Raw genomic sequence first — 25,711 nt, 5'->3', positions numbered from 1 at the left:
TTAATTGACATTACAAAATAGATTAAAGTTTAATTTTCATGCCAAATTAGAAGATTGGCTTTTTAAAAAATAAATTTATTTATTTTATTTATTTATTTTTGGCTGTGTTGGTTCTTTGTTGCTGTGCGTGGGCTTTCTTTAGTTGCAGCAAGCAGGGCCTACTCTTGGTTGCAGTGCATGGGCTTCTCATTGCAGTGGCTTCTCTTGTTGAGAAGCACGGGCTCTAGGCACGTGGGCTTCAGTAGTTATGGTGCATGGGCTCAGTAGTTGTGGCTCACGGGTCTAGAGCGCAGGCTCAGTAGTTGTGGCACACGGCTTAGTTGTTCCGTGGCATGTGGGATCTTCCCAGACCAGGGCTCGAACCCATGTCCCCTGTACTGGCAGGCGGATTCTTAACCACTGCGCCACCAGGGAAGCCTGAAGATTGGCTTTTTTATCCAACATTTTATTATAAAAATTTTCAAACAAGGAGAAAAATGGAAAGAATCGCCTATATTCTACCATTTAATGTTTTGCTCTCTTTGCTTTATCACATATCTGTCCATCTAGGCATTCCCCTCACTGTCCATCAATCCATCTTATTTATTCATTTATTTTTTTGGCTGCATCAGGTCTTCCTTGTGACATGTGGGGTCGTTGTTGAGGCATGTGGGATCTTTCGTTGCTGTGCGTGAGCCTCTCTCTATTTGTGGCGTGCGGGTTTTCTCTCTCTAGTTGTGGCGTGCCGGTTCCAGGGAATGTGGGCTCTGTAGTTCGTGGCACGCTGGCTTTCTAATTGAAGCGTGTGGGCTTAAGCTGTCCCACAGCATGTGGAATCTTAGTTCCCCGACCAGGGATTGAACCCTTGTCCCCTGCATTGGAAGGTGGATTCTTTACCACTGGACCACCAGGGAAGTCCCCAGTCCATCTTATTTTTTGATGCATGTTAAAGTAGTTGGAGACATCAGTCAACTTCATCCCTGGACACTTCAGTATGCATACCATTATCTAGAGTTTAATATTTGTTCATGGTTCTTTTTGTGTGTGTGGGTAAAAGTCATATACAGTGATATGCAAACATCTTAAGTATTCCATTTGATGGGCTTTGATAAATATGTACGTAAAAATTTGAAGTTTCAAGAAAGATACAATTTTTACTAAAAATTATTATCATATACTGTTATAAGGCCTTTACATTATACATGAAGTGGTATAATATCAATTCAAGGTAGATTGTGATGAATTAAGGATGTATATTGTAATCTTTAGTAATCACTTTAAAAATATTAGCTAAAAAGCCAAAAGAAGAGATAAGCTAGAATACAAAAAAAAAAAAAAAGAAAGAAAGAAAGAAGAAAACCAAAACAAAAAAATTCAACCCAAAGGAAGACCAAGTAAAAAACAATAGCAAGATGGTAAACTTAAATCTATCTATAACATAAACACAGCAAATATAAAAGGACTGAACTCTTCAATTAAAAGATGGAGATTGTCAGTCTGGATAAAAAGCAAGACCCAACTATATGATGTTTACAAGAGATGCACTTAAATACAGAGACATAGATAGATTTTTTTACCCTCTTTAATTTTTAAACTATTTCTCTATACCATGCAAACACTAAGCATCAGAAAACTAGTATTTCTATATATCAGGCGAAGTAAATTTAAAGACAAAGAATATTTCCAGGAATAAAGAATGATATTGTAATAACAAAAGGTCAATCAATCAAGAAATCATAACAATCCCAAGTGTGTGATCACCTAATAACAGAGTATTAAAGTATACGAAAACAAAAATTGACAAGAGAGAAGTAGATCTGCAGTCATACTTGGAGATTTTAATACTTCTGTTTTGAGAAGAGATGTGATAGAAGAAATAGACAAAAATATCAAAAAGGATATAAGAGATTTGAATAACATTCTTACCAACTTGACCTAATTGACATATGTAGATGACCCAACAATTGCAGAGTATACATTCTTTACAAGTGCACATCGGACATTCACCAAGATATATTTTATGCTACTGGGCTGTATGTGAAATTAAAAAAATACCATTTATGAGAGCATCAAAACAAAATACTCAGGAATGAACAAATTTTACAAAAAAATGTGCAAAACATCTATACTGAAAAATACAAAATATTATACAGGGAAATTAAAGATCTAAATAAATGGAGTGGAAATTGCTCATGATTAGAAACCTTCATATTATTATGATGTCAACCCTCCATAAATTGATGTACACAGTCAAAACCATCCCAATCAGAATCATGGCAGGATTATTTAAAAAGAAAATTATAAGCTGACTGTAAAGTTTATGTGAAATTGTAAAGGAGAGACAATAGCTAAAATAGCTTGAAAAAGGACAACGTTTGAGATGTCAAGAATTACTAAAAAGCTACAGTCATCAAGACAGAGTGATATTGATGTAAGTAGATTAATGGAATAGAATAGAATCCAGAAGCAGACTCACACTTCTACAGTTAATTAGTTTTCAACAAAGGTTGAATCCTTTGTTGGGAAAAATGATGGTCATGTCAACAAATGTGACTGGAATGACTAGACAATGTATGAAAAAATTGTCATTGTATAATCCCATTTGTAGTATATATGCACGACAAATTAGAAATTTTCACCCTATGTTATCCATGTCTTGGGAAATAAATTATGCATCCGGACTGCTATACTAGCTCTCTCAAGCCACAGGAATATTATTCATTAAGAAAAACTTGTTAAGGGGCTGCAATAACATTGAGGACACAAGGGTATCATTTAGAAAATCGTTTGAATTCATTAAATAATGCTTTACTTCCTAGATGATATAATAAAAATGGCCTTCTGTTTTTACAATGAGTTTAGCCCCTCCTTGTATATTGGTAGTAGGAGAAATTTCCAATTTCACTCATGACCAATGATATGTATTTGTAAAACTCCTAGCTGGGTGTAAGGGCAGGTTGCAAAAATGAAATCTCATAAGCCAATAGTGGAAGGCTTCTTTTAGATGCTGGAGGAATCAAATCCTTGATGTACATTGGAGCTGGCATTATTATTATAATTTATTTTTATTTATATTTATTTATTTATTTGCAGTACACGGGCCTCTCACTGCTGTGGCCACTCCTGTTGCGGAGCACAGGCTCCGGATGTGCAGGCTCAGCTGCCATGGCTCACGGGCCCAGCCACTCCGCAGCATGTGGGATCTTCCCGGACAGGGGCACGAACCTGTGTCCCCTCCATCGCCAGGTGGACTCTCAACCACTGCGCCACCAGGGAAACCCTGGAGCTGGCATTATTATTGTGACTAACAGAGGTTAATCAAAAGGAGAAGTTCCTGCCCCAACAAACTGAAATGTAAATGTGGTTAAGTTTTGAAAACTTTCCCCTCCTACACTTTGAGTTTTGAGAGGGATTTTTTGAGGATGAAAGATCCGGCTGCTCTGTGGTTGTAACTCCCAGATCCAGGAGGCTCTGTGATTAGATAAGGCTTGGTATTCCCCAGGGAGTTTCTGCTTCCAAAAGGGCCTGTTGATCCTAGAGAATCAAGTGATAGCTGGAGTAGCTGTACAAATTTCTTATTCCAATAATCCAGGAAAGTCTCCCAAAACTGGGTCAAAAATGCTTCCACCACGGAAGATAGGTTCTTTCTCCCATATGGTGCTAGAGAGAGGCATCATAAACTCTCTCTACTTCTTTTTTTCATTTCTTTTTTTCTATCTCTATAGTGTTTTCTTTTTTTATAGTCTGTGTAGGCAATCACACTTCCATTACTATAACGTCACTTGGAGAGTTCTAATTCCAGGAGGGTTGATCAGAATCCATTTCTGTTTAGTTAACTAGCAGGCCTGAGGATACATTTTGAACACTGTGACTGTGGTTACTTTCTCAACTCCTCCACGAATTGTACAAATCAGCTCTTAGGAAGGATTACTTTTGCAAGTGGGTCATCTCAATCATTTTGCATTTAATCTTAGTTTGCTATTCCTGGAGCATGTACCAAGGGTCAAGCTAAGTGCTTTCCTTACATTATTCAGTATAATCCTTATGACACCCTTTCAAATAGATACTTTTATTTCCCCATTTTACGATTAACTTACTTTAGGACAGAGAGTTGGGTGGTGATAGAGTTGGACCTCAAACACAGATCTGAGTCCAGAAGAACAAGCTCTTACAAACTCCTTCCTCAGCTCAGAGCATGATGTAATTCTGATCTTACCCCCAATCCCAGGTACCTCTCTGTAACTCCCTGTGTTTTTACTATCAACCGGTTGCCTAGTTTTGGCAGAAAAACTGTACTAGGCTGCGTGGGGTGAGATAAAGCAAAATACAAGAAATGGCGAGCTTTTAATCTAATTAAGCAGTTGTTTTCAACTTAAGATGCACACTAGAATCATCTGTGGAACTTTAACAAATTCTGATGACAGAAATTCTGATTTAAGTGGTCTGGGGGAGGCCTGGGCATCAGAATTTTAAAAACTCCTCAGGTGATTCTAAGGTGCAGCCAACGTGGACAACCACCTAGTGTGATTTGAAAACACTCATAAAATAACATCAAAACCACTACAATGTACAAAATGATATATTCTGAAACGTATTTACCTTACCTCGTTCCACAAGGATGTGGCTAAAAAAATTATTCGGTACAGAATGAATTCCACTGAGGGGCACAGAGTACCAGGTACTTGTCAAATAGGCTGTCAGATGGGCTAGGACACGTGAGGTCAGCATAGAAATAATTCAGGTACATTTTATTTCTCTGCAAGGCAGCGTTGTCAGATTTTAGGAGAAATAGTTTTTAGAAAACAGTGATTGGTCCAGGCACTGTTTCTAGGTGGTTGATTGGTCCAAAAACTGTTTCCAGGGAGTTGATTGGTCTGGAAGCTGTTTCCAGGCTGTCTAGCCGCTAGATTGCCTTGTCTCCAAGGGTTACTCAAGCTACAAAGTGATAACGGGTCTCAGAAGCTTGTATGGAATGATAATTTTTTTCCCATTACAGAGGCTTATTGAAGAAAATACAAGTATTTGAGGGATGACTCATAGGCACATTGTACATTTCTTTGCTCCAACTTCCCTAAGGGTTATGAATTGCTCATAAAGCAGAAGCTTCCTAAATGACATTTTCACAAGTAGTGGAGGGGCTAGAGGCATGCCATGAAAAATTTCCAGCCATTAAAAGGGTAGCATTAAACTATTCAGTACAGTAACTGTTGGAATATTTCCTGACTTTTCTTTCTCCTTCTCAAGAGCAGAAGAAGCTGTTGTCAGTTTAATAACAGTAGGGAAAAACAGATAGTGTATAAAATGATGATGTAATAACAAAGAAAACTGAGAAAAAGGGTAAAATCACTGCAATTCTATAATCTTAATATTCGACTATTTTCATTTTTGCATATTTTTATTCTAACCCATGACCAATATTATTTGGATGATAACATGTAAAATTTAAGGTTTGACTACCTAATCATATATATATATATTTTTTGCAGTACTTGGGCCTCTCACTGTTGTGGCCTATCCCATTGCAGAGCACAGGCTCTGGACGCGCAGGCTCAGCTGCCATGGCTCACGGGTCCAGCTGCTCCCCAGCATGTGGGATCCTCCTGGACCGGGGCACGAACCCGTGTCCCCTGCATCGGCAGGCGGACTCTCAACCACTGCGCCACCAGGGAAGCCCGTAAATTTAAAATTTTTAGCTTTAGATTCAATGAATATTTTTGAGTGGCATACACACATTCTGGACATTTATTTTACATAATTATCTTATTGAAAAAATAACAATAATAAGCATTTACAGAAGGCCACATTGTGGCAGGCTCTGTTCTAAGGACAGAAGATATAGTGGGAAGAAAACAAACAACATTTTCTTACTCTAGTAGGGCAAGATAGGCGATTACAACCCTGACCGACACAGAATGCTTCTGTGCTGCGTGTGGTTACACATATTAACTCATTTCATTCTCTAAACAATCCTATGAAGTAGGTACTATCAGCAACTCCATTTTACAGGAGAGGAAATTAGTGCACAGAGAGGTTAAATAACTTGCCAAAGGTCACACAGTTAGTGAGCATTTGAGCTGGGATTTGTGGCACCACACGCTGCATGCTCAACTGCTATGTTCTCCTGTCTCTGTAATTAGCTTATTTATACTTATTCGATTGATGCAAGGTATCACAAGTTTTCCTTTTCCTTTCTCAAATATTTTCAATTTTTACTTCAAATATTTAATATTTCTCTATAAAGGTATTGGATTAGTATTACAGCCAACACTTTCCAATTACAGGACACTTACTGTGTGCCTGGTACTTTACTTACCTGACGAAAATAAGGTGAGTGTTTTGTCTGGTGTACTTGCAAAAATTTTCCTTCAAAATAAAATGGCAGGTAGATAATATCTATAACCTCAAATTAGGAAATGAGCTAACGAAGTAGGGGCCCACCTTCTCTGCACATTAGATTCATCTGAAGAAAATTTTAAACTATATGGACGCTTGGGTCCCACCTCCAGGAATTCTGATTCAATTGGTCTGGAGTGAGTTCAGGCCACTTTGCTAATATGGTAAAGTGGCAAAGTGATAGAATGTTTAAAAGCCAGACGTTTAAAACCATCATCATTATTAAAAGCACGGCTTTGAATCAGACTGACTTGGATTAAATCCCACATCCACTCATTAGCTGTGTGATTATGGGCAAGTTTGCACAGGGAAGGAAAAAAATTCTCTACTCTCTTAGGAGCTCCAGCTGGGCCTGAGAATTAAACTGACACAAGAATAACAGGAAAAAAGTGTGCACGTTTTAATCAGATTTTACATGTACATTCACAAGAGAATGACAACCCAAAGATGTGACCAGAGCAGGAAGGTTTTATACCTTTTAGACAAAAAAATGATAACTTTTGAAGAAATGACCAGACAAAGGGGTTTGGACTGGTGCAGTAAGTCGTGGGGAAGCGACTAGGAGATACATGACGGGAAGTTGTGGAAGATAAGGGTTATTTCAATAAGCTTGTTTGTACAGACCAATTGTACATTTCAATGTCGATTCCCCGGCTCTGGGGACAAGGATGTTCTCTTCCTAATACAGCAAGGGCAACTTCCTCCCAGGAAATGTTATGTTCTGTTTTTAGGTAGAAAAGGGTAGATCAGAGAGCCCTTCTCTCACACCTGCTGTTTCTCAAATGCCTTCAGCTCAAAATGATCAACATACCGAAGCAATATATTTTGGGGTGGCACGTCCTGAACTCTTTAATTTCTAAATCTCTCTGCACTTCTCTTTCCTCATCTGTAAAGTGGAAGTAAACATTCACCTCTTAGAGCAGTTGTAAGAATTAAAGAGCGGGAATTCCCTGGCAGCCCCGTGGTTATGACTCTGCGCTTTCCCTGTTATGCGCAGTCCCGTGGTTATGACTCTACGCTTTCCGCTTTCCCCGACTCTGCGCTTTTCCCATGCATTAATTCCCTCAGCAAATACTTGCCGAGCACCCACCATGTTCCAGGCATTGTTCCAGGTGCTGGGGAGGCAGCATTGAATAGAACAGACAAGGGGCTTGCCCTCTGAGCACTACTTTGAATTTTTTTTAGCATTAATAAAATGTGCTTAATCTCATGGTCCTTATATTACTCTCTCCTGTACTAGGTCATCTGAACTTGGGGTCTCATCCTTACCTGCTCTCAGAGACCTTCCTTCATCAGTGGTCCCTGCTCCTCTCTACTGGCTCCTTGTCATATTCATTTAAACATAACCACTTTTTTTTTTTTCATAGTTAAAAAAAAAAATCCCCGAATCAGGGATTTTTAGGCTTCAAGTTACCCAACAGTTTCGACTTTCGTCCTTGCATTGTTTTGCTTTGCAGGTAAGTATAGACGTTGTCTGCATGCACAGTCTCTGCTCCCCAGGTTGGCTCCATCTGTTCTCCTTCACACTCCAGAGCACTGTGGTCAGGCTTCTGTCTCCATCACTCTATAGATATTACTCTCAACAAGGTCACTCCCTTCTTAAAACCATTTGATGACTCCAGCTTTTCCTCGGGACGAAGTCCAAACTCTTTAAAATGGCATGTGCTCATTTGCAGCCTTCCCTCCCGTCACTGCCTTTTCTGCCTGCACTCATCTCCCCTGCCTGCTGCCCACTCCCCACACCCACACACACTGGGAGTTCCCACCCCACAGGACTGCTTGGAGTTCCCCAGAAGCATCATACTTCCACCTCTAGGCAGTGATGCTCTGAAGTGGTTTGTACCCGCTTGTGAGAGTTTGGTGTACATTTCTTCCCGATTATGTGTTTGGTGATGCCCTGTTGGTAGCCTAAAGTCGGCCATGGTGGGAGTATTTATATCAAGGAAATGGGCAAATTCTACAAACTAGGGCCTTCTTGCCTACCTCTAGAGAGATGGCTGTTAAATATCTACCACACACCATTGCTTCTAGGCCTGTGCACATATGTTCCCCCCTCCACCCCAGCTTGGATCAGCTTAAATGTCCCTTGCTTTTGGAAGCTTCTCCTGACTCTTCAAGATTGGGATAGAGGGACTTCCCTGGTGGTCCAGTGGTTAAAACTCTGTGCTCCCAACGCAGGGGCCCTGGGTTCGATCCCTGGTCAGGGAACTAGATCCCGCATGCCACAACTAAGACCCGGTGCAGCCAAATACATAAATTAAAAAAAAAAAAAAAAAAGATTGGGATAGATACCCTTCTCTGTGATTCTATGGAAACTTGGGCTTCCCTGGTGGCTCAGTGGTTGAGAGTTCGCCTGCCAATACAGGGGACACGGGTTCGTGCCCCGGTCCGGGAAGATCCCACATGCTGCGGAGTGGCTGGGCCCGTGAGCCATGGCCGCTGAGCCTGTGTGTCCGGAGCCTGTGCTCCGCAACGGGAGAGGCCACAACAGTGAGAGGCCTGCGTTCCACCAAAAAGTAAAAAATAAAAACAAAAACCCTCCAGAAAGTAGGCATAGAGGGAACATACCTCAACATAATAAAGGCCATATATGACAAACCCACAGCCAGCATCGTTCTCAGTGGTGAAAAACTGAAACCATTTCCTCTAAGATCAGGAACAAGACAAGGTTGTCCATTCTCATAACTATTATTCAACACAGTTTTGGAAGTTTTGGCTACAGCAATCAGAGAAGAAAAAAAAAAGTAAAAAGAATCCAAATCAGAAAAGAAGAAGTAAAACTGTCACTATTTGAAGACGACATGATACTATACATAGAGAATCCTAAAGATGCTACCAGATAACTACTAGAGTTAATCAATGAATTTGGTAAAGTAGCAGGATATAAACTTAATGCACAGAAATCTCTTGCATTCCTATACACTTATGATGAAAAATCTGAAAGAGAAATTAAGGAAACACTCCCATTTACCACTGCAACAAAAAGAATCAAATACCTAGGAATAAACCTACCTAAGGAGGCAAAAGACCTGTATTCAGAAAACTATAAGACACTGACGAAAGAAATTAAAGATGATACAAACAGATGGAAAGATATACCATGTTCTTGGATTGGAAGAATCAATACTGTGAAAATGACTATACCACCCAAAGCAAACTACAGATTCAATGCAATCCCTATCAAACTACCAATGGCATTTTTCACAGAACTAGAACAAAAAATTTCACAATTTGTATGGAAACAGGGAGATCAGCTCGGTGCTTTGTGACCACCTGGAGGGGTGATATAGGGAGGGTGGGAGGGAGACGCAAAAGGGAGGGGATATGGGAACATATGTATATGTATAACTGATTAAATTTGTTATAAAGCAAAAAAAAAAAAAAAAAAGATTGGGATAGATACCCTTCTCTGTGATTCTATGGAAACTTGGGCAGCACCCTTCCCCCCTCCCCCTCCCCACGGCATGTATCGCACTGATTTTTTTCTGTATCCTATACTGACTAAGTGAAGTCTTTGAGGTCAGGGAAGGCTTCAAGGTGTGGTTCTCCAGTCAGCAGCGTGATCATCCCTGGGGGAGCTGGTTAGAAATGCAGACTCTCAGGCACACCCCAGACTGATTGAATCAGAAACTGCATTTTAACAAGATCTCCGGGGACTGAATGCAATTAAATTTAAGGTGCACTGCCTTAGGGGCCATCTCATTATTTTTCAAATGGAAAAACAAAACATCAGGGGCCTTGTCTTATTCATTGCCATTGTTCTCCACCTGGGATCGTGTTTGACAAATAGCAAGGTGCCACATCATATTGTGAAATGAAGCGGTACATGAGTAATTGAAATAATTAGCCCTCTCTATTAAACAGGAAGCTTTTTAGGGTTCAAGAATGTGTCTTCATTTTGCATCCCCTAGATTTCCTCATACAGGTCAGCATTCAGTAGAAAATGGAATAGGATGAAGGAACTAGGCTTGAGTGCACTTTTGCTGATCCTAAAACTAGGGCCCACTTTAAGATATTCATCCTAGAAGTGAGGCAATGACCTCTGAAGCTATGGGTCTGTAGAATCCAAACCTGGAGTTTTGAAATATGTCACCAGAAACTTAAGATTTTTCCTAGCCATCAACCTGCTGCAATGTTCTACTCTTATTTCCTCGTTTCTCCTACTACAGTGATGCCAAGCTTACCCCACCTCCTTCTTTCCTCTTCCTTTAGCTACAGCGTCCACACGCTACTTGCTCACAGACTCACACGCACGTTGAACACGAGGTTGAGTAGGAGAGCTGTGCGGTGCAGTGGAAGGCACTTGGCATTTAGTCAGGAGACACTGGCTGTGTTCCTGCCTGTCACAACCTTTCTGGAGGCTTCTTCTTTTCCTCTGCAATGGGGAAAATGGTATCTTCCCTATCTAATTCACCACGTTTTTGTAGGATCAAATGAGTTAACATAGGTGAAAGTGCTTTTATACATTGTAAAGCACTGCATAGAGTAGATGCAAAATCTCTCAGACAAATGGATCTCAAGCACACGCTATGGTTTAGTAACTCCCTAGCACGTGGAATATGCAAGGAGATAAAAGAATGTTCCAGTATGGAAGGGTATAGAAATCTAGAGGTTATTTATTTGGGGAACAGGATGCCTCACCTGTGTCCAGGCATGTAATTAGATAAAGATTATGGTTTTGCATTGCAAAGACATAAAAATAAAACATTGGCTTCGTATCAGATGTCACCTAGGAAATCTGGGGTGATTCCATCTGAGATGCCAGGTGTGCTATTAATCAGCAGTAAAAAACAATTAATCTAAGAAGCAAATGATAAGGACATGTGGGTGGCTGATAACTGGAGAAACAGTTTCATTCCCTAATAGGATCTGATAGGCTCCAACTAATGTAGGTGCAAAAAATATAGATCAATGACAAGCAAGAGTTCCTTTCAAATAGACAGCTACCAGTGAATATTGCAAACTGCAAGCATTGTTCGCCCGTTTCTTAGTGTTGGGACATCCCTTGCAGATGTTAATAATGACCTGCCCACAATAGGAAGGCTCCATGGTGTGGTCTTTCAATCAGCAGCCCGGGGCATCCCCTGGGGAGTTGGTCAGAAATGCAGACTCTCAAGGCCACCCAGACCTGTTGAATCAGAACCTGCCTTTTAACAAGATCTCCAAGGATTGAGTGTATTTAAATTTAAGGCAGATTGCCTTAGGGACCATCTAATAATTTTTCAAGTGGAAAAACAAAAAATCAGGACTTTAAGGGTGATTTTTTCCCCTCAAGGTCTAATAGGCATGGGAAGGAGAGCCTGGATTAGAAAAAAAAGTTTTCCGACTCTGTTGGCGGTTCCAGCATTGCTCACCACCTCACAGCCTGGTTCTTCATCTTCTGCTGTGAGGCTTAGGGCAAGTTACTGAACCTCTCTGAATCTGTTTGCTCATCTATGAAATGGAGATGGTAGCAATGTCTACCTCACAGAACTGTGAGGTTCAACACAAATTAGAAAATCTCTGAACATTTTGTCCAAGGCGTAATTCACATGAAAAGGTTTATTATTCTCTAATGAAAAGGCAGACAATGTTCCACATAATTTAAACAGTAGAAGTAAATTTTTTTTTTTTTTTTTTTGCGGTACGCGGGCCTCTCACTGTTGTGGTCTCTCCCGCTGCGGAGCACAGGCTCCGAACGCACAGGCTCAGTGGCCATGGCTCACAGGCCCAGCCGCTCCGCGGCATGTGGGATCCTCCCAGACCGGGGCACGAACCTGTGTCCCCTGCATCGGCAGGCGGACTCTCAACCACTGCGCCACCAGGGAGGCCCCTAGAAGTAAATTTTTTATGGCACACAGAAGCAGATTGTTATTGATATCTCTGAAAATCTTCATGCCTTGACAGTAATGTTTGGAAAACAGTCATTTTTCCTTTTAATCTTTCCTATTTTCCAGTGAAGAAGCTTATATAAGCTACCCTGCAGAGGTGCTCTGCTGGTCACTGTAATTTAATCATCTTGAAGGTTAGGCTGACTTCTATTATTATGAAAATGGTGACCCCGGGCCAAATTCAACCTTTGGAATAGGCACCCACATATGTAATTAAAGAACCTGACTCACTGACCTACTTTCTTGGCCACCAAAACAGGAAGAGACTGCATTTCCTAGTGTTCTGCGCCATCTAGTGGCCAAACATGGTACATGGCTCAATTTTCGGTTACAGAGAAATTATCGGGAATTCTGCAATAGGTTTTCATGTCTTAAACACAAACACATACGACTTCTCACTATTGAGGAGAAATCATCCAACATACACATTTTTAATGCTGTTTGTTATACTTGAAATAATAGGCTTAGGATTCTTACAAATGTACCATACTAATGCAAGATGAGAGAGGGGAAACTGGGGTGGGGGAGGAAGGGTCTGTGAGAGCTCTGTATTTTCAGCTCAATTTTCTGTAAACATAAAACAGTTCTAAAAAATAAATCCAACTGATTAAAAAAAATAGGCTTAGGATGCTTGTTGCTGGTTGGAAAGTTGGAGACTTTCTGATTTGGAACAGGAAGACCAGAGTCATCTTTGATGCTTCTGTTGATGAAAAAATTAGTCAATAATATAAGAAAGAAATAGAAAACCTTATTTGAGCCAACCTGAGGATTATAAGCCAGGAGACAGTCTTTTAGGAAGCTCTGAGGACTGTTCTCCTGTTAGAGGTTAAAGCACAGTTACAGAAGTTTTTGAGACAAAAGGGTTATACATCAAAGTGACATCATGAATGTTTAAATAGTCCAACAAGGTAGGCAGCAGCTTATTGTGACCTCTTATAGGATTCAGAAAGGAATGTCTTCTCCTAAGGAGTTGCCTTGCTGGTGCCAGGAGGAAACTGCTTTTTTTTTTTTTTTTTTTTTTTTTTGGTGAGGAGGCATTCCTGTGTCTTCTAGTTAATGTATAATGCAGATGCACAATGCCCACTAAAGGGGAGGGGGAGTGGTTCAAATGGCAGGAAAATTTTATGTTAAATTTTCCTTTTCTTGCCTTAAAATAATTTTATTTCATCACTTCCCTCGTGTGATATATCCATTATGTCATCAAACACTAAAAAATTAATTTCTCAAGACATTAGCCAGTGTCGGGGAGGAAGATATTTTCCTCTACCCTTCTAGGTTTTTCTGGCTGGTCTAAGAATTAAATTGGCATGAGACAGATTAACAGGAGACAATCAAACAAAGTTTAATAACATGTCTACATGGGAGAGACCCAGGAAAACTGAGTAACTCACCAAAATGGCCCAAACCATTAATAAACCTTAACACCATCTTCAGCTAAAGACAAGAGATGTTGGGGGTAGTGGTTTGAGACTTGAAAGAGGAGAAAGGCAATTGACTTGGAGATTAAAAAAAAGCAAATATTTGGTAAATAAATGCTTGCCCAGGCCATGGAGAGATAATGGGACACAGAGGGGACCTGATCTCTAGAGAGTCTCCCCCACCACATATAGCCCATACCCTTTGTGGATATCTCTGGAGATGGCTGTTAGGGAACAGGCTTTCTACCTAAATTCTTTTTTAGACAGTTAGGGGGAAGTTCAAAGTTTCTTCCTGAGTTTTTCAGGCCCTCATTGTTTTCAGCTTGAAGTAACCCATATGCCAAAGAGACCTTTTGGGGTGACAAATTTTGTTCCTCTACACCAGCCACATGTACTTATTTAATCCTTCCTTTGGGACCGTCTGATAAGTGAAGAAAGGTGTTGGACATTACTCCAGACCCTGTAGTTTGGGCATCTCGGAGAGGAATGCCTATGGGTGCACTCAGAAGGCCTGAGCTGTAGGGTTCCCAGTCTCACAAAAGATCCCCTTTCCCCACAATGTGGCCGAAGAGCAATAGAGACCTGCTGGGGCCATGGGAGTCATGCCAAGGATCAGTGTCAGCCAAGGGAACAGAGGGTCAGTGACAAGAGACCAGCCTTTCGGGGCTTCCTTGGTGGCGCAGTGGTTAAGAATCCGCCTGCCAATGCAGGGGACACGGGTTCGAGCCCTGGTCCAGGAAGATCCCACATGCCGCGGAGCAACTAAGCCCGTGCGCCACAACTACTGAGCCCACGTGCCACAACTACTGAAGACCGCGCACCTAGAGCCCCGCAACAAGAGAAGCCACTGCAACGAGAAGCCCGGGCACCGCAACGAACAGTAGCCCCCACTCGCCGCAACTAGAGAAACCCTGTGCACAGCAATGAAGACCTGACCCAACACAGCCATAAATAAATAAATAAAAAACAAAACAAAACAAAAAAAGAGACCAGCCTTTCCCTTGACCTCTTTCTTGGAGATGTGTTGTCAGAGCCCCTGAAACCAAGATATAATTCCAGGTGTAGAAGTGGGGTCAGGAAGCCCCCAAAATGCCAGAGCTAGCATTTCTCACTGAAGGGTAGCAGAGTATGCTACCCCCAAGTATGTCTCTTTGGTATAAAGATTATTTTGAGTGAATTATTTTTTTGAGAAAAGGCAGACACAGGAGATGCTCTGAAAACAGAGTAGAAGTTATCCTTCTGTCAGGGAAATTTATATTTTTAAAGGAAATCTCCATTTGTGAGGGTGTCTCCTTCTCAGTACCAGGAAGAGAGGGATGACTCTAAAATCACGTGAAACTTATCCGTGAAGAAAGCAGAGACTTAAATCTTCATAACAAACCTTACCTTTTACTGTGCTTTTCCTGGTAACTTCCCATAACTGGTCTCTCTGTTCCCCCAACAACTTTCTTTTGTCTTTGGCTAAAGATATTAGTATTTAAGGTGCTAGCCATCTCAGCTTCCCTGGGTATCTCGCATCCGCACGTGAGGTATACATGTTAATAAACTTCCGTTCGTTTTTCTCCTGTCGCTTTGTCTTTTATTACAGGAGGTCTCAGCCAAGAAGGGTAGAGGGAACATTACTTTTCCTCTTCTAAACGACTGATTTAGCAGGAAGGAATTCAGAATCAGGATTGAGTTGATTTATAGAAAATACACGTGATATCCTTGCACGCAGCTTTGTGGCCTGTTCAGAGTTGGGCATATATTTGCACCCCTGGAACTGGAGTCATTTCATGTTGAGACTTTGTTGGGGAATTGATGTTGTTAAATTAATTAAGCAAGGAGGCCATCCAGCTGATGTGGCTCTCATGCCGAGGAGGCCTACAGAGACAAACCAAAATCAAACCCTGTAAATGCCTCCGGATTAGGAAACCAAAACGCTGAGATCAACTAATCACAGACAGCCAACGAGGCTTTAAGCTCTAGCCAATCAAATACTTTCTTATCTTTGCTTCTCCACCTTCTCTATATAAGTCCTTTCTCTGGCTCCTGTCCTGGGGAGCTCCTAATCACTTCTTGTTTGGTGCACTTCAACTGAAATTGATTTTTGCTCAAATTAACTCTTGACATTTAAAAATGTGCCTCAGTTTATCTTTTAAAAATATGCAGATATGAATTTGGGTCTTTAGAAGTCTGATCACTGAGGGAATACTTGGAGCCTCTCTGGAGAGCAGGTCTGAAAGTGTGTCACTGAAGAATTTAAACCCTTCAAGTGGGATCAGTATTGTCGGTAGAAAGGAAGAAAAGAGGGTGATTTTGAGTTTGCTCAAGATATCTCATTTCCTGTAGCTTCTAGTGTTACCGAACCAAACTTGGGTCCTGTTTGCCCATGTGCAGGAAAGCCAATCTACTGACACTGGGTTGTGATGAAGGAAAGTGTGGCATTTATTGTAAGGCACCACACAAGGAGTCTAAGGCAGCTAATGCTCTAAAAGCCCAAACCCCAGACTTCCCTGGCAGTCCAGTGGTTAAGACCCTATGCTTCCACCACAGGGTTCACGGGTTCGATCCCTGGTCGGGGAACTAAGATCCCACATGCTGTGCAACGCGGCCAAAAAATAAATTAATTAATTTAAAAAATTAAAAAAAAGGGCTGATTAGTAAAAAAAAAAAAGTTGTTAAAAAAAAGCAGCAATATTGTAACAAATTCAATAAAGACTTTAGAAATGGTCCACATCAAAAAAAAAATCTTTAAAAGAAAAAAGAGGGCATAACTGGATAGTGGTGTAAAAATTAAGCACACACTGCTCCCTTAACAACCAATGACAGCTGTTCATCGGTGGTATGAAGCCTCTGAGAAGCATTCCCTGTGCCTAGTACTGAGCTCCCTAGGTGGACACAGTGTGTGAGATGGACAGTCTCCAAGGGGAGTCAGCCCCAGAAGGGGAAAGTGAAATACTTTCCCAGGACCAGGCTCACCTTTTCCATCCTTGGAGATTTGGGGGATCAAACATTTCACCACTCTGGGTCTGGTACCAACTTCCCCCTGCCAGAAGAGAAGAGAATTGGGCATCATTTGGGCAGATTGCTGATTTGTAAGGCAACAGTCTTATCTTGTCTTGTCAGCAGAGGAGTGATACTTTCACTAAAAGGTCTCAGCAGATGTAACGGCAGGACAAACCAGGAGTGTGACCTAACTCAGGCTCTCTCAGAGAGAGAGCAATTGGGCCCTCTCTATTTCAAGGGAGAATTCTGATCTTACTGAGAGGGTCCAGGCATTCAGGGGCTGAGCTGTCCCTTAAGTTTAAAATGCATTCTCCCAAACCTCACACTCTTGCAGTTCAAACACATCACTGGTAGTTAAAGCCGAACTGCTACATTATAACTAATTTGCCAGCACCCAGCTTTATATTGAATACTTTAACTAAATTAGTCTGTTAACTACAGAAAGTCTTACTACAGTACATAGGTTAGAAAACACTCCCAATCGCCCCTGCTTAACTGGAAGGGAAAGACCGTTTGTTTGGTAAGGCAAATGAGAACACCGCCAGGTAGTGGTACTCCACTGGGCAATTCCTGCCTTTGCCAATTACACACTTTAGTTGGTAATTTTGAGACTCCCAAATACGCTATAAAACTTTGCTCCAGAAGTGTACAAACAAAACTCATAAAAAATGTTTTGAGATTAATTTCAGATGTTTCATGGGTCCCCAGAAGTACTCCCCCAAAGAGAAATTCCTCATTTCTGGTGCTCCAATCTCTCGCTCTTAGAATTTGTCTAAAGCTTGTTCCCCTAATCCACGTCAGGAAGAACTTTCCAAATACCCAATCAAACCCAGATCCTGCCGGGACATCAAATTTGGCCGAAAAAGGGCTATCAGGTTCTTGAGCTACGACGGCGGTGGGATGGCCCCTTTCGTCAGTAAAACAGATGCCTTTATGGAATCTGCGGACCAGTCTACGTGTGGAAGGAGGATTTGTTTCCTTTCACTCTCTGGGTTTCCATCGTCAGTCTATGGGAAATGAATATAAGTGCCACTCCTGGTTCCCAATACTACGGCAACTGCGCATGTGCAAAGCCGCCCTGAGAACGCTTTGGGTCTGGGCAGGGCGGGGAGGGGAGGGGCGGGGCGAGGGAAGACCCGCCCCTCCCATTCGCCTTGGCCTTAACTCCTTCCCATCCGTCCGCCAGCGTCTCTCTTCACCTCTGACCTCGGAAAGAAGGGGGTGGGGCTTTTGGGGCGGAAGTAGCGGTGCATTGTGGGCTCGCTTAGAGTTCAGCCTGAATGGAAGTGGCGCGCCGCTGCTGACATTACCCAGGTACGGGCGGTTGGGGTTCGGACGCCGGTTGGGGTTCGGACGCCGGCCGGGATTCGGGTACCTCGGACCTCGGGAGCAGAGCGGAGCGCGAGGAGGCGGCGGCGGCGGCGGCGCGGCGAGCGTTGGTGGAGGGGGCGGCTGTGCACGGCCCCAAGACATGGCTCACAACAAGATTCCCCCGCGGTGGCTAAACTGTCCGCGGCGCGGCCAGCCGGTGGCAGGTAACCGGGACGGGGGGTGTTCGAGTCCCCGCGCACCGGCGGGTCCGGGGGTGGGCTGAGGGGGGCGCAGCTTTCGGTAGTGGTGTTTCAGGATGAAGCTTCGTGGATGAGTGTTTGGGAACCTGGACTGGAGGGAGTGGGGGCACTTGTCACTCTTTAGTAAGGCTAAATATTGCGAACGGGAAGGTAGATAGGAGCTTTGTGTGGCAGGAGCCGAGAACCCAAGAACCCAGTGGGTAATAATACTTTGAAGCTTAGGAGTTTTGTAAACCTTTGAGGGTTCTCGGAAGGGGAAGGGACAAGTGTCGGTTTTGGGAGGAAGGCTAAAGGGAGGGACATTCATCGGTGTGAATTTCAGCGGTGAAATTCATCCACACTGAGACTGGAGGTTTTTGTTTTGTTTTTTAAATGATTCTTAATTGAGGACTTTTTCGTCTTTGAGTTTGACACAACAGACTTTAAGGTGTACAGTTTGAAAGTGTACAGTTTGATAAATTTGGACCACAGGCGCGCACACACACCCTGTGAAACACAATCAAGGTAGTAAACACAATCATTACCACTCCAGGTTTCCTCCTGCCCTTTGTAATCCCTGCCTCCCTCAGGCAACCAGTGATTTGCTTTCTGTCACTATAGATTTAGTTTGCATTTTGTATAATTTTTAAAATAAATGGAAACATACTCTTTTTTGGGGGGGGAGGTCTCTGACTTCTTTAACTCAGCATTATTATTTTGAGATTTTCACGCTGTGCTTGTACATATCAATAGCCCATCCCTTTTTACTGCCGAGTAGTATTCCACTGTTACGGATACGCCAGTTTAAATTAGTTTGTCCATTCACTTCTTGATGGTCCTTTGGGTTGTTTCCAGTTTTTGGCTGTTGCATACTAACTTGCTATGAATATTCATGTGCAGTTCTTTGTATGGACATATGCTTTCATTTCCCCTGTGTAAATCTATAGGAGAGGAATGCATCGCATGGTGGGTGTAAGTTTAACCTTTTAAAAAACCGCCAAACTCTTTTCCAAGTCATAACATTTTTTTTTAAAGGGCTTCAAATGCTTGGCTATCTATCTATCTATATATTTATTTATTTATGGCTGTGTTGGGTCTTCATTTCTGTGCGAGGGCTTTCTCTAGTTGTGGCAAGCGGGGGCCACTCTTCATCGCGGTGCACGGGCCTCTCACTATCGCGGCCCCTCTCGTTGCGGAGCACAGGCTCCAGGTGCGCGGGGTCAGTAGTTGTGGCTCTCGGGCCTAGTCGCTCCGCGGCATGTGGGATCTTCCCGGACCGGGGCACGAACCCGTGTCCCCTGCATCGGCAGGCGGACTCTCAAACACTGCACCACCAGGGAAGCCCAAGCAGGTGAATTCTTAACTACTGCTCCACAAGGGAAGTCCCAGCCTAGTTATTTTAAGTTGTTGGAAGAGAAGATTCTCTAGTCATTTTTTAGTTCAGGTTTTCTGGTTCTTCTAGTTTGTCAGCTTTTCTTCACATTTTATATAAAATCCTCAGTCAATAAAGCCACATAAATGATGGATAAAAGATAATCTAAGCAAGCCTTGGGGTGAGGAAATGGTTTTCCTTAACAAAAATGAATAATTTTTTTTTTTTACATTCTAACCATTTTTATAGGTATTTTCACTTGTGCTTGATAGTCATTGTACTTTCTTCAGATGAATTGATTACAATTCATCTCACTCTTCAGACATTTTGACTTTTTTTCCCTTGCCATCTCTAATTTAGTGTTGAATCCTTTCTTTTTACATGTGGCTTTCTCTGTGGAGTTATGAGGAAACCTCTAAACTTAGATGTCTAGCTTCTTTTTTAACCTGGAGCATGTTTCCTGGATCCTTTCATTAGAGTTACCTGCTACACTGATTTGTGAGAAAAACAAAATCATAAAGAAGGTCTTGTCCCAGTGAATATTTTTTATTTGGAATTAGAAAAACAGTTTTAAAATCAGAATTTTAATATAATCTGCAGATGGCAATGACAAATATCAGAATACTGACTTTTTCCTAGATGCATGGGGCAAATGTGGTACTGACTGCTGCGGACAGCAGCAGATAAGGTGCTAAGCTCCAGGCAGCTTAATACTTCTGTAAGAAATAGAGTTTTGTGCTTTTTTTTTTCTCCTTCTCCTGGAGATGAAGGGTCAGGAATAAAAAGTTTTCCTTTTTTATTGTATTACAGTATTTCAACCCTCAAAACCTAAACTCTTAATTACTGTGATCAGTGAGTCACTAAGCTCACCTAATCTGAGCAGTTGCGGGCCCTGAACAGAACCCCAGGCCTCCTGACACCCAAACTGGATCTTTACTGGTAATCAGTTCTGCTTTGGCTTGTGATCCTTATTAGAAAGTAAGGTGAATACAACATAAAATTCTTGATAAGTCTTTCTGAATTTCCTTAAAATTTGATCTCTCTAACATTTCTGTCCTAGAAGTGTTCATGACACATTGTGTATTTTAGATGATGTAGGGTTGGCAGTGTTTTATAGTGGTAGAATAAGAAATGCTAGCTATATTCTTGCAAGCGTTAGAGAAAAATAAGGAATCATTCACATTCCCAGTTTCTACCTCCTATTTTCTTCCTCTTTTTTTCTGATTAGAAAAGTAATTTATGCTTATTTTATAATTTCTTTGATATTTTGCATATTTAGGAAAATGTGTTATGACTGCTTAAATTTTCTCATTGTAAACATTAGGATGAATCTTATTAGTACTAGAAGTTCATAATTTTTCCGAATCAGAAAGAAGATGGTACTAATTATAAATAGTAATTTGTCCCACTCTGAAGTCACCTTCTCTAATTAAACCAGACTTCTAGTGAGAGAGTGAGTACCTGGAGATAGGGCCAAGCTTTATTTCTGAAGAATTCTTTTTTCCTGCTTCTGAGTGATAGATTTCAGGTGAACACTTTGAAGAAAACAAACTTCTGATTATTCAACATAAAATTATGTTGTATGTACTATGTATAAAGAACCTCCTGGGAACTAACTGGGGGACTATAAATATGATTCAGTCTTATGACAATAGTGATGACTTTGAAGACATTTTACTTAGCAAATATTTGTATATACTTTGTGCTGGTTTTTGGGACTCGGGAGATAATTAAGATACAGTCCCCCACCTTAAAGAGCACACAATTTTGTGAGTAGCAAACCATCATTTTAAAACACAGTTCTGTTTTAACAAGGTCAATAGTGACTCTATTACAGAATATTATGGGATACTAGAGATAATAAACCTTGATGTTAGGGAAGAAGAAGGGGATCAGGGAAGGCTTCCCAGAGGGAGGTATATATGAATTAACATGAATAAATAGAAGTTTGCTAGATAGAGCGGTGCTTTTGTTTTTTGATTTTTTGTTTTTTTGAAGGGCTTCTGTTGGGATAGGATGATGATGGAGAGATCTCAGAATGAAAGTGAGGATATGGATGTGAGGGTGGAGAGTATGAGCCAGATCGTATAGGCTTAGGGTGTGATAAGGGGTTTTAATATTTATATACATTCACAGTGCCCTGGCAAACCATTGCCATTTCTTAAGCATTGGGGTCAGATGATTTGACTTCAGTTTAAAGAAGCTTACTTTGATTGCTCTGTGTTTAATGAAAGAGACAAGGATGGAAGTGGGGAGGTTAGTTAGGAACTTGTCATGGTAGTTCAAGTGAAAGATAATGGTGATGGTTTAGAAGGAGAGTCGAAGAGTAGTAGGCTGATTTGAGAGATATTAAAGAGGGAAGATAGACGGGACTTGGTGTTGGATTTAGAATGAGATAAAGAGCGTCAAAACTTAGTCCCAAGTTTCTGCTTATGCAGTGGGATGATTGGTACCATTAGGGCTTATTGGGGGGGAAAGCAGGTTGGAAGAAGTATTAAAATCCTGATTGCTTAAATGCTGGAGAGGGTGTGGAGAAAAGGGAACCCCTTGCACTGTTAGTGGGAATGTAAATTGATACAGCCACTATGGAGAACAGTATGGAGGTTCCTTAAAAAACTAAAAATAGAACTACCATATGACCCAGCAATCTCACTACTGGGCATATACCCTGACAAAACCATAATTCATAAAGAGACATGTTCCACAGTGTTCATTGCAGCACTCTTTACAATAGCCAGGACACAGAAGCAAGCTATGTGTCCATCAACAGATGAATGGATAAAGAAGATGTGGCACATACATACAATGGAATATTACTCAACCATAAAAAGAAATGAAATTGAGTTATTTGTAGTGAGGAGGATGGACCTAGAGTCTGTCATACAGAGTGAAGTAAGTCAGAAAAAGAAAAACAAATACTGTATGCTAACACATATATATGGAATCTAAAAAAAAAAATGGTTCTGAAGAACCTAGGGGCAGGACAGGAATAAAGGCGCAGATGTAGAGAATGGACTTGAGGACACGGGGAGGGGGAAGGGTAAGCTGGGACGAAGTGAGAGAGTGGCATGGACATATATACACGACCAAATGTAAAATAGATAGCTAATGGGAAGCAGCTGCATAGTACAGGGAGATCAGGTCGGTGCTTTGTGACCACCTAGAGGGGTGGGATAGGGAGGGTGGGAGGGAGACGCAAGAGGGAGGGGATATGGGGATATATGTATACTAGCTGATTCACTTTGTTATACAGTAGAAACTAACACACCATTGTAAAGCAATTATACTCCAATAAAGATGTTAAAAAAAAAAAAAAGATCCAGATTGCTCAGGTAGAGATGTTGAGTACACAGTTGGATATATGGTTTGGAATTCAAACAAGTTTGAGTTGGACATGTACATTTAAGGATCATCGGCATACAGACAATATTTAAAGTCATGGTATTTGATTAGTCAGGATAAGTAATGCTAGTTTCTCTGACAAACAACTCCCCAAACTCAGGGGTTCCAGTCAACATACTATGTTTATTTCTTGCTCATATCACAATGCCTTGTGTATCAGGCAGCTTTCCTGGGCAACTCTTCTCCAAGTGGTGACTCTCTGGGCTCTTCCTATCTTGTGATGCTGTCCTCTTAAACATATGACCTGCAGGTTGCCATGGAAGGGGAAGAGCAGGAGTGGGTGCTCTTGGGGTGGTGTTATATCTCACTCCTGCCCATATCCCATTGGTCAGAGTCCAGTCATATGGCCCTCACCAAATTACAAGAGAAGCTGAGAAATGTAGTCTTCCTGCGTGCCGTGAAATAGGAAAGTAAATGGAGTTTGATGAACACATAGCATTGTTCCTGCCATGGCAGTGGAAAATACCTTTCAGGCAGAGAATGTAGAAAGAATAGAAGACAAGGCCCAGGATGGAACCCCCCTTACCAAAACCTGCTCTTTAGAAGTTGGGTAGGGACTTCCCTGGTGGTCCAGTGGCTAAGACTCTGTGCTCCCAGTGCATGGGCCCCGTGTTTGATCCCTGGTCAGGGAACTAGATCCCACATGCCGCAACTAAGAGTTTGCATGCCACAGCTAAAGATCCCACGTGCCACAGCTAAAGATCCCACGTGCTGCAGCAAAGATCCTGCGTGCCGCAACAGAGATCCCACGTGCTGCAACTAAAAAAAAAAAGAAAAAGAAAAAGAAAAAAAAGAAATTGGGTAGAGGGAACAAAGAAGTTGAGAGAGAATGGCTAGAAATTGGGGGTGGTGTTAGGTGGGTGGTAGAAACTAAAGGAGTATGGTGATATGGAAGACAAGAGAATTTTTCAAGAAGGAAGGAGTTGCCAGATGTATGAGATGCTGCTGAGATGTTAAGATACTAGAAAAGTTGGTAGCAACATGGAAGGGAGGAAGAGTTGATTGATGGTCCTTGTGAGTGCAAAATGGAAAGAATCCAGAGCAGAAGTGAGGGCATTTGCCTTTAATGGGAGTAAGGACAGGGGATGAAAGAGAAAATGGACTCAGATACAGAAAGGTTTATAACTGCAAAGGTGAGGCATGTTTCTACCTGGTGGTGGAGAGGCATTGTTGAACAGCAATTATTTCCATGGACCCTACGACCAGGTCACCTGGGTTTGGATCACTGTTCTCTCATTTACTAGAAGTGTGACAGTGGGCAAGTCACTTAATCTCTCTTGCCTTGGTTTCCTCATCTGTAAAATGGGGATAATAACATTACACATGTTTATGTTAGGAGTAAATGAATAAATCTATGTAAAATGTTTTAAACATTGTTTGGTATGTGTTAAACATATAAAGTTGCTTCCTTCTCCTTTTTCTTTTCAGTACACTATAACACAAAGCCATCAGTTGAGAAGGGGGTAGGGGAGCTTGTTATATTTTATGAATGAGGAAAAGATGTGAAATGTAGGATTGCCTTTGAGATTGATGATTATGATTTATATTGTCACCCTTCTGCTGTGCTCTGAGATTTTCTCTAGGAGGCTTGAGCTGTGTAGGTGTAGGCGCAAAGAAATCACGTGGTTGGGTTTATCGAGGTCTGGGTTTTTCTCAGGAGAGTGTGACTGAGCAGCTGGGGAGGAGCACGGAGGTTAAGGGTATGTAGAGGAAAGAGAATTGGACCTCTGAGACGGCAGTGAGAAGGAGAGAGGTCTAGTGGGATGAAACTTCTAACGTACCATATTATTATTTATTATGTTCGTTGTTTGTGGTTTATCTTTACCTGATAGAATATAGGCTTCACGAGGGCAGGGATTTTTATCTGTTTGTTTTTTTCTTTTCACTTATATAGTCTGTGCACCTAGAATAATGCCTGGTACATAATAGGCACTCATTAAATATCTGTTAAATAAACTAAATGAAGCATAATAATCTAGGTGAGATGATGGTAGAAGTGGTGAGAAGTGGTCAGATCCTGGATATATTCTGAAGAGAGATCTCATAGGATTTGGTGATGGATTGGGTGTGGGGTGTGTAAGAAAGAGAGGGGTCAAGGATAACGCCAAAGGTTTTGGCCTGAGCTACTAAAAAAATGGTGTTACCATTTGCTGAGATGGGGAAGACCATGAGAGGAGTTTGAAGATTGAGAGCTCAGATTTGGATATCAAGTCTCAGATGTCTTTTAGACATCAAGTAGAGACTAAGTCAGGTAGGCAATTTGATATTTGATTCTAGAGTTAAGGGAGTGGTTTGGCCTGGAGATACACATTTGTCCGTCATTAGCAACACCGATGGCTTTTAAAGCTGTGAGACTAGATGAGACACCAAGGTAGTGAATGTAGTTAGAAAGGAGGTGCAAGGACAGAGCCCTGGGACAAAACATAGAGGGGCCAGGGAGATAAAGAGGAGCCAGTAAAGCAGGCTGAGAAGGAGAGGCCAGAGAGAGGGGAGGAAAACAGGAGGATGTAGTATCCTGGAAGCCACGTGAAAAAAGCGATTCAAGAGCTCCCTCTTGAATTAAAAAATGATCAATTATTTGAGAACTGAGAGTTGACCACTGGACTTAGCAACATGGAGGTTACTGTTGATCTTGATTGGTTCTGTAGAAAATAAAAATAGAAAAAAATGATGTTTTTATGAATTTTGTTTAAAGCCTCTGGACAGATGTTAAGACTTCACTTAGATATTGTTTTAGGT

General features: G+C 41.6%; 1 protein-coding gene across 2 annotated transcripts in view; it reads left to right on the top strand.

The window, feature by feature from the left end:
* The first annotated feature begins 17,885 nt into the window (after positions 1 to 17,885).
* Positions 17,886 to 25,711, top strand: part of RNGTT (RNA guanylyltransferase and 5'-phosphatase) — a 239,331-nt gene continuing 231,505 nt past the window's right edge. The window contains exon 1 of one of the 2 annotated variants that reach the window (XM_081250785.1): positions 17,886 to 17,962. Coding sequence is in view for 1 of the 2 variants with exons in the window: in XM_081250784.1 (XP_081106910.1) it covers positions 18,120 to 18,183 (64 nt within the window). In the remaining variant the exon portion in view is untranslated. Of the gene's footprint in view, positions 18,184 to 25,711 lie in introns of both variants that reach the window. The other variant, XM_081250784.1, reaches the window with a different exon arrangement.

This window comes from Mesoplodon bidens (genome assembly GCF_964165515.1).
Source record: "Mesoplodon bidens genome assembly, chromosome: 12".
NCBI lineage: Eukaryota > Metazoa > Chordata > Mammalia > Artiodactyla > Ziphiidae > Mesoplodon > Mesoplodon bidens.
Note: the sequence above shows the minus strand (reverse complement) of the source record. Positions and strands in the feature narration are given on the sequence as shown.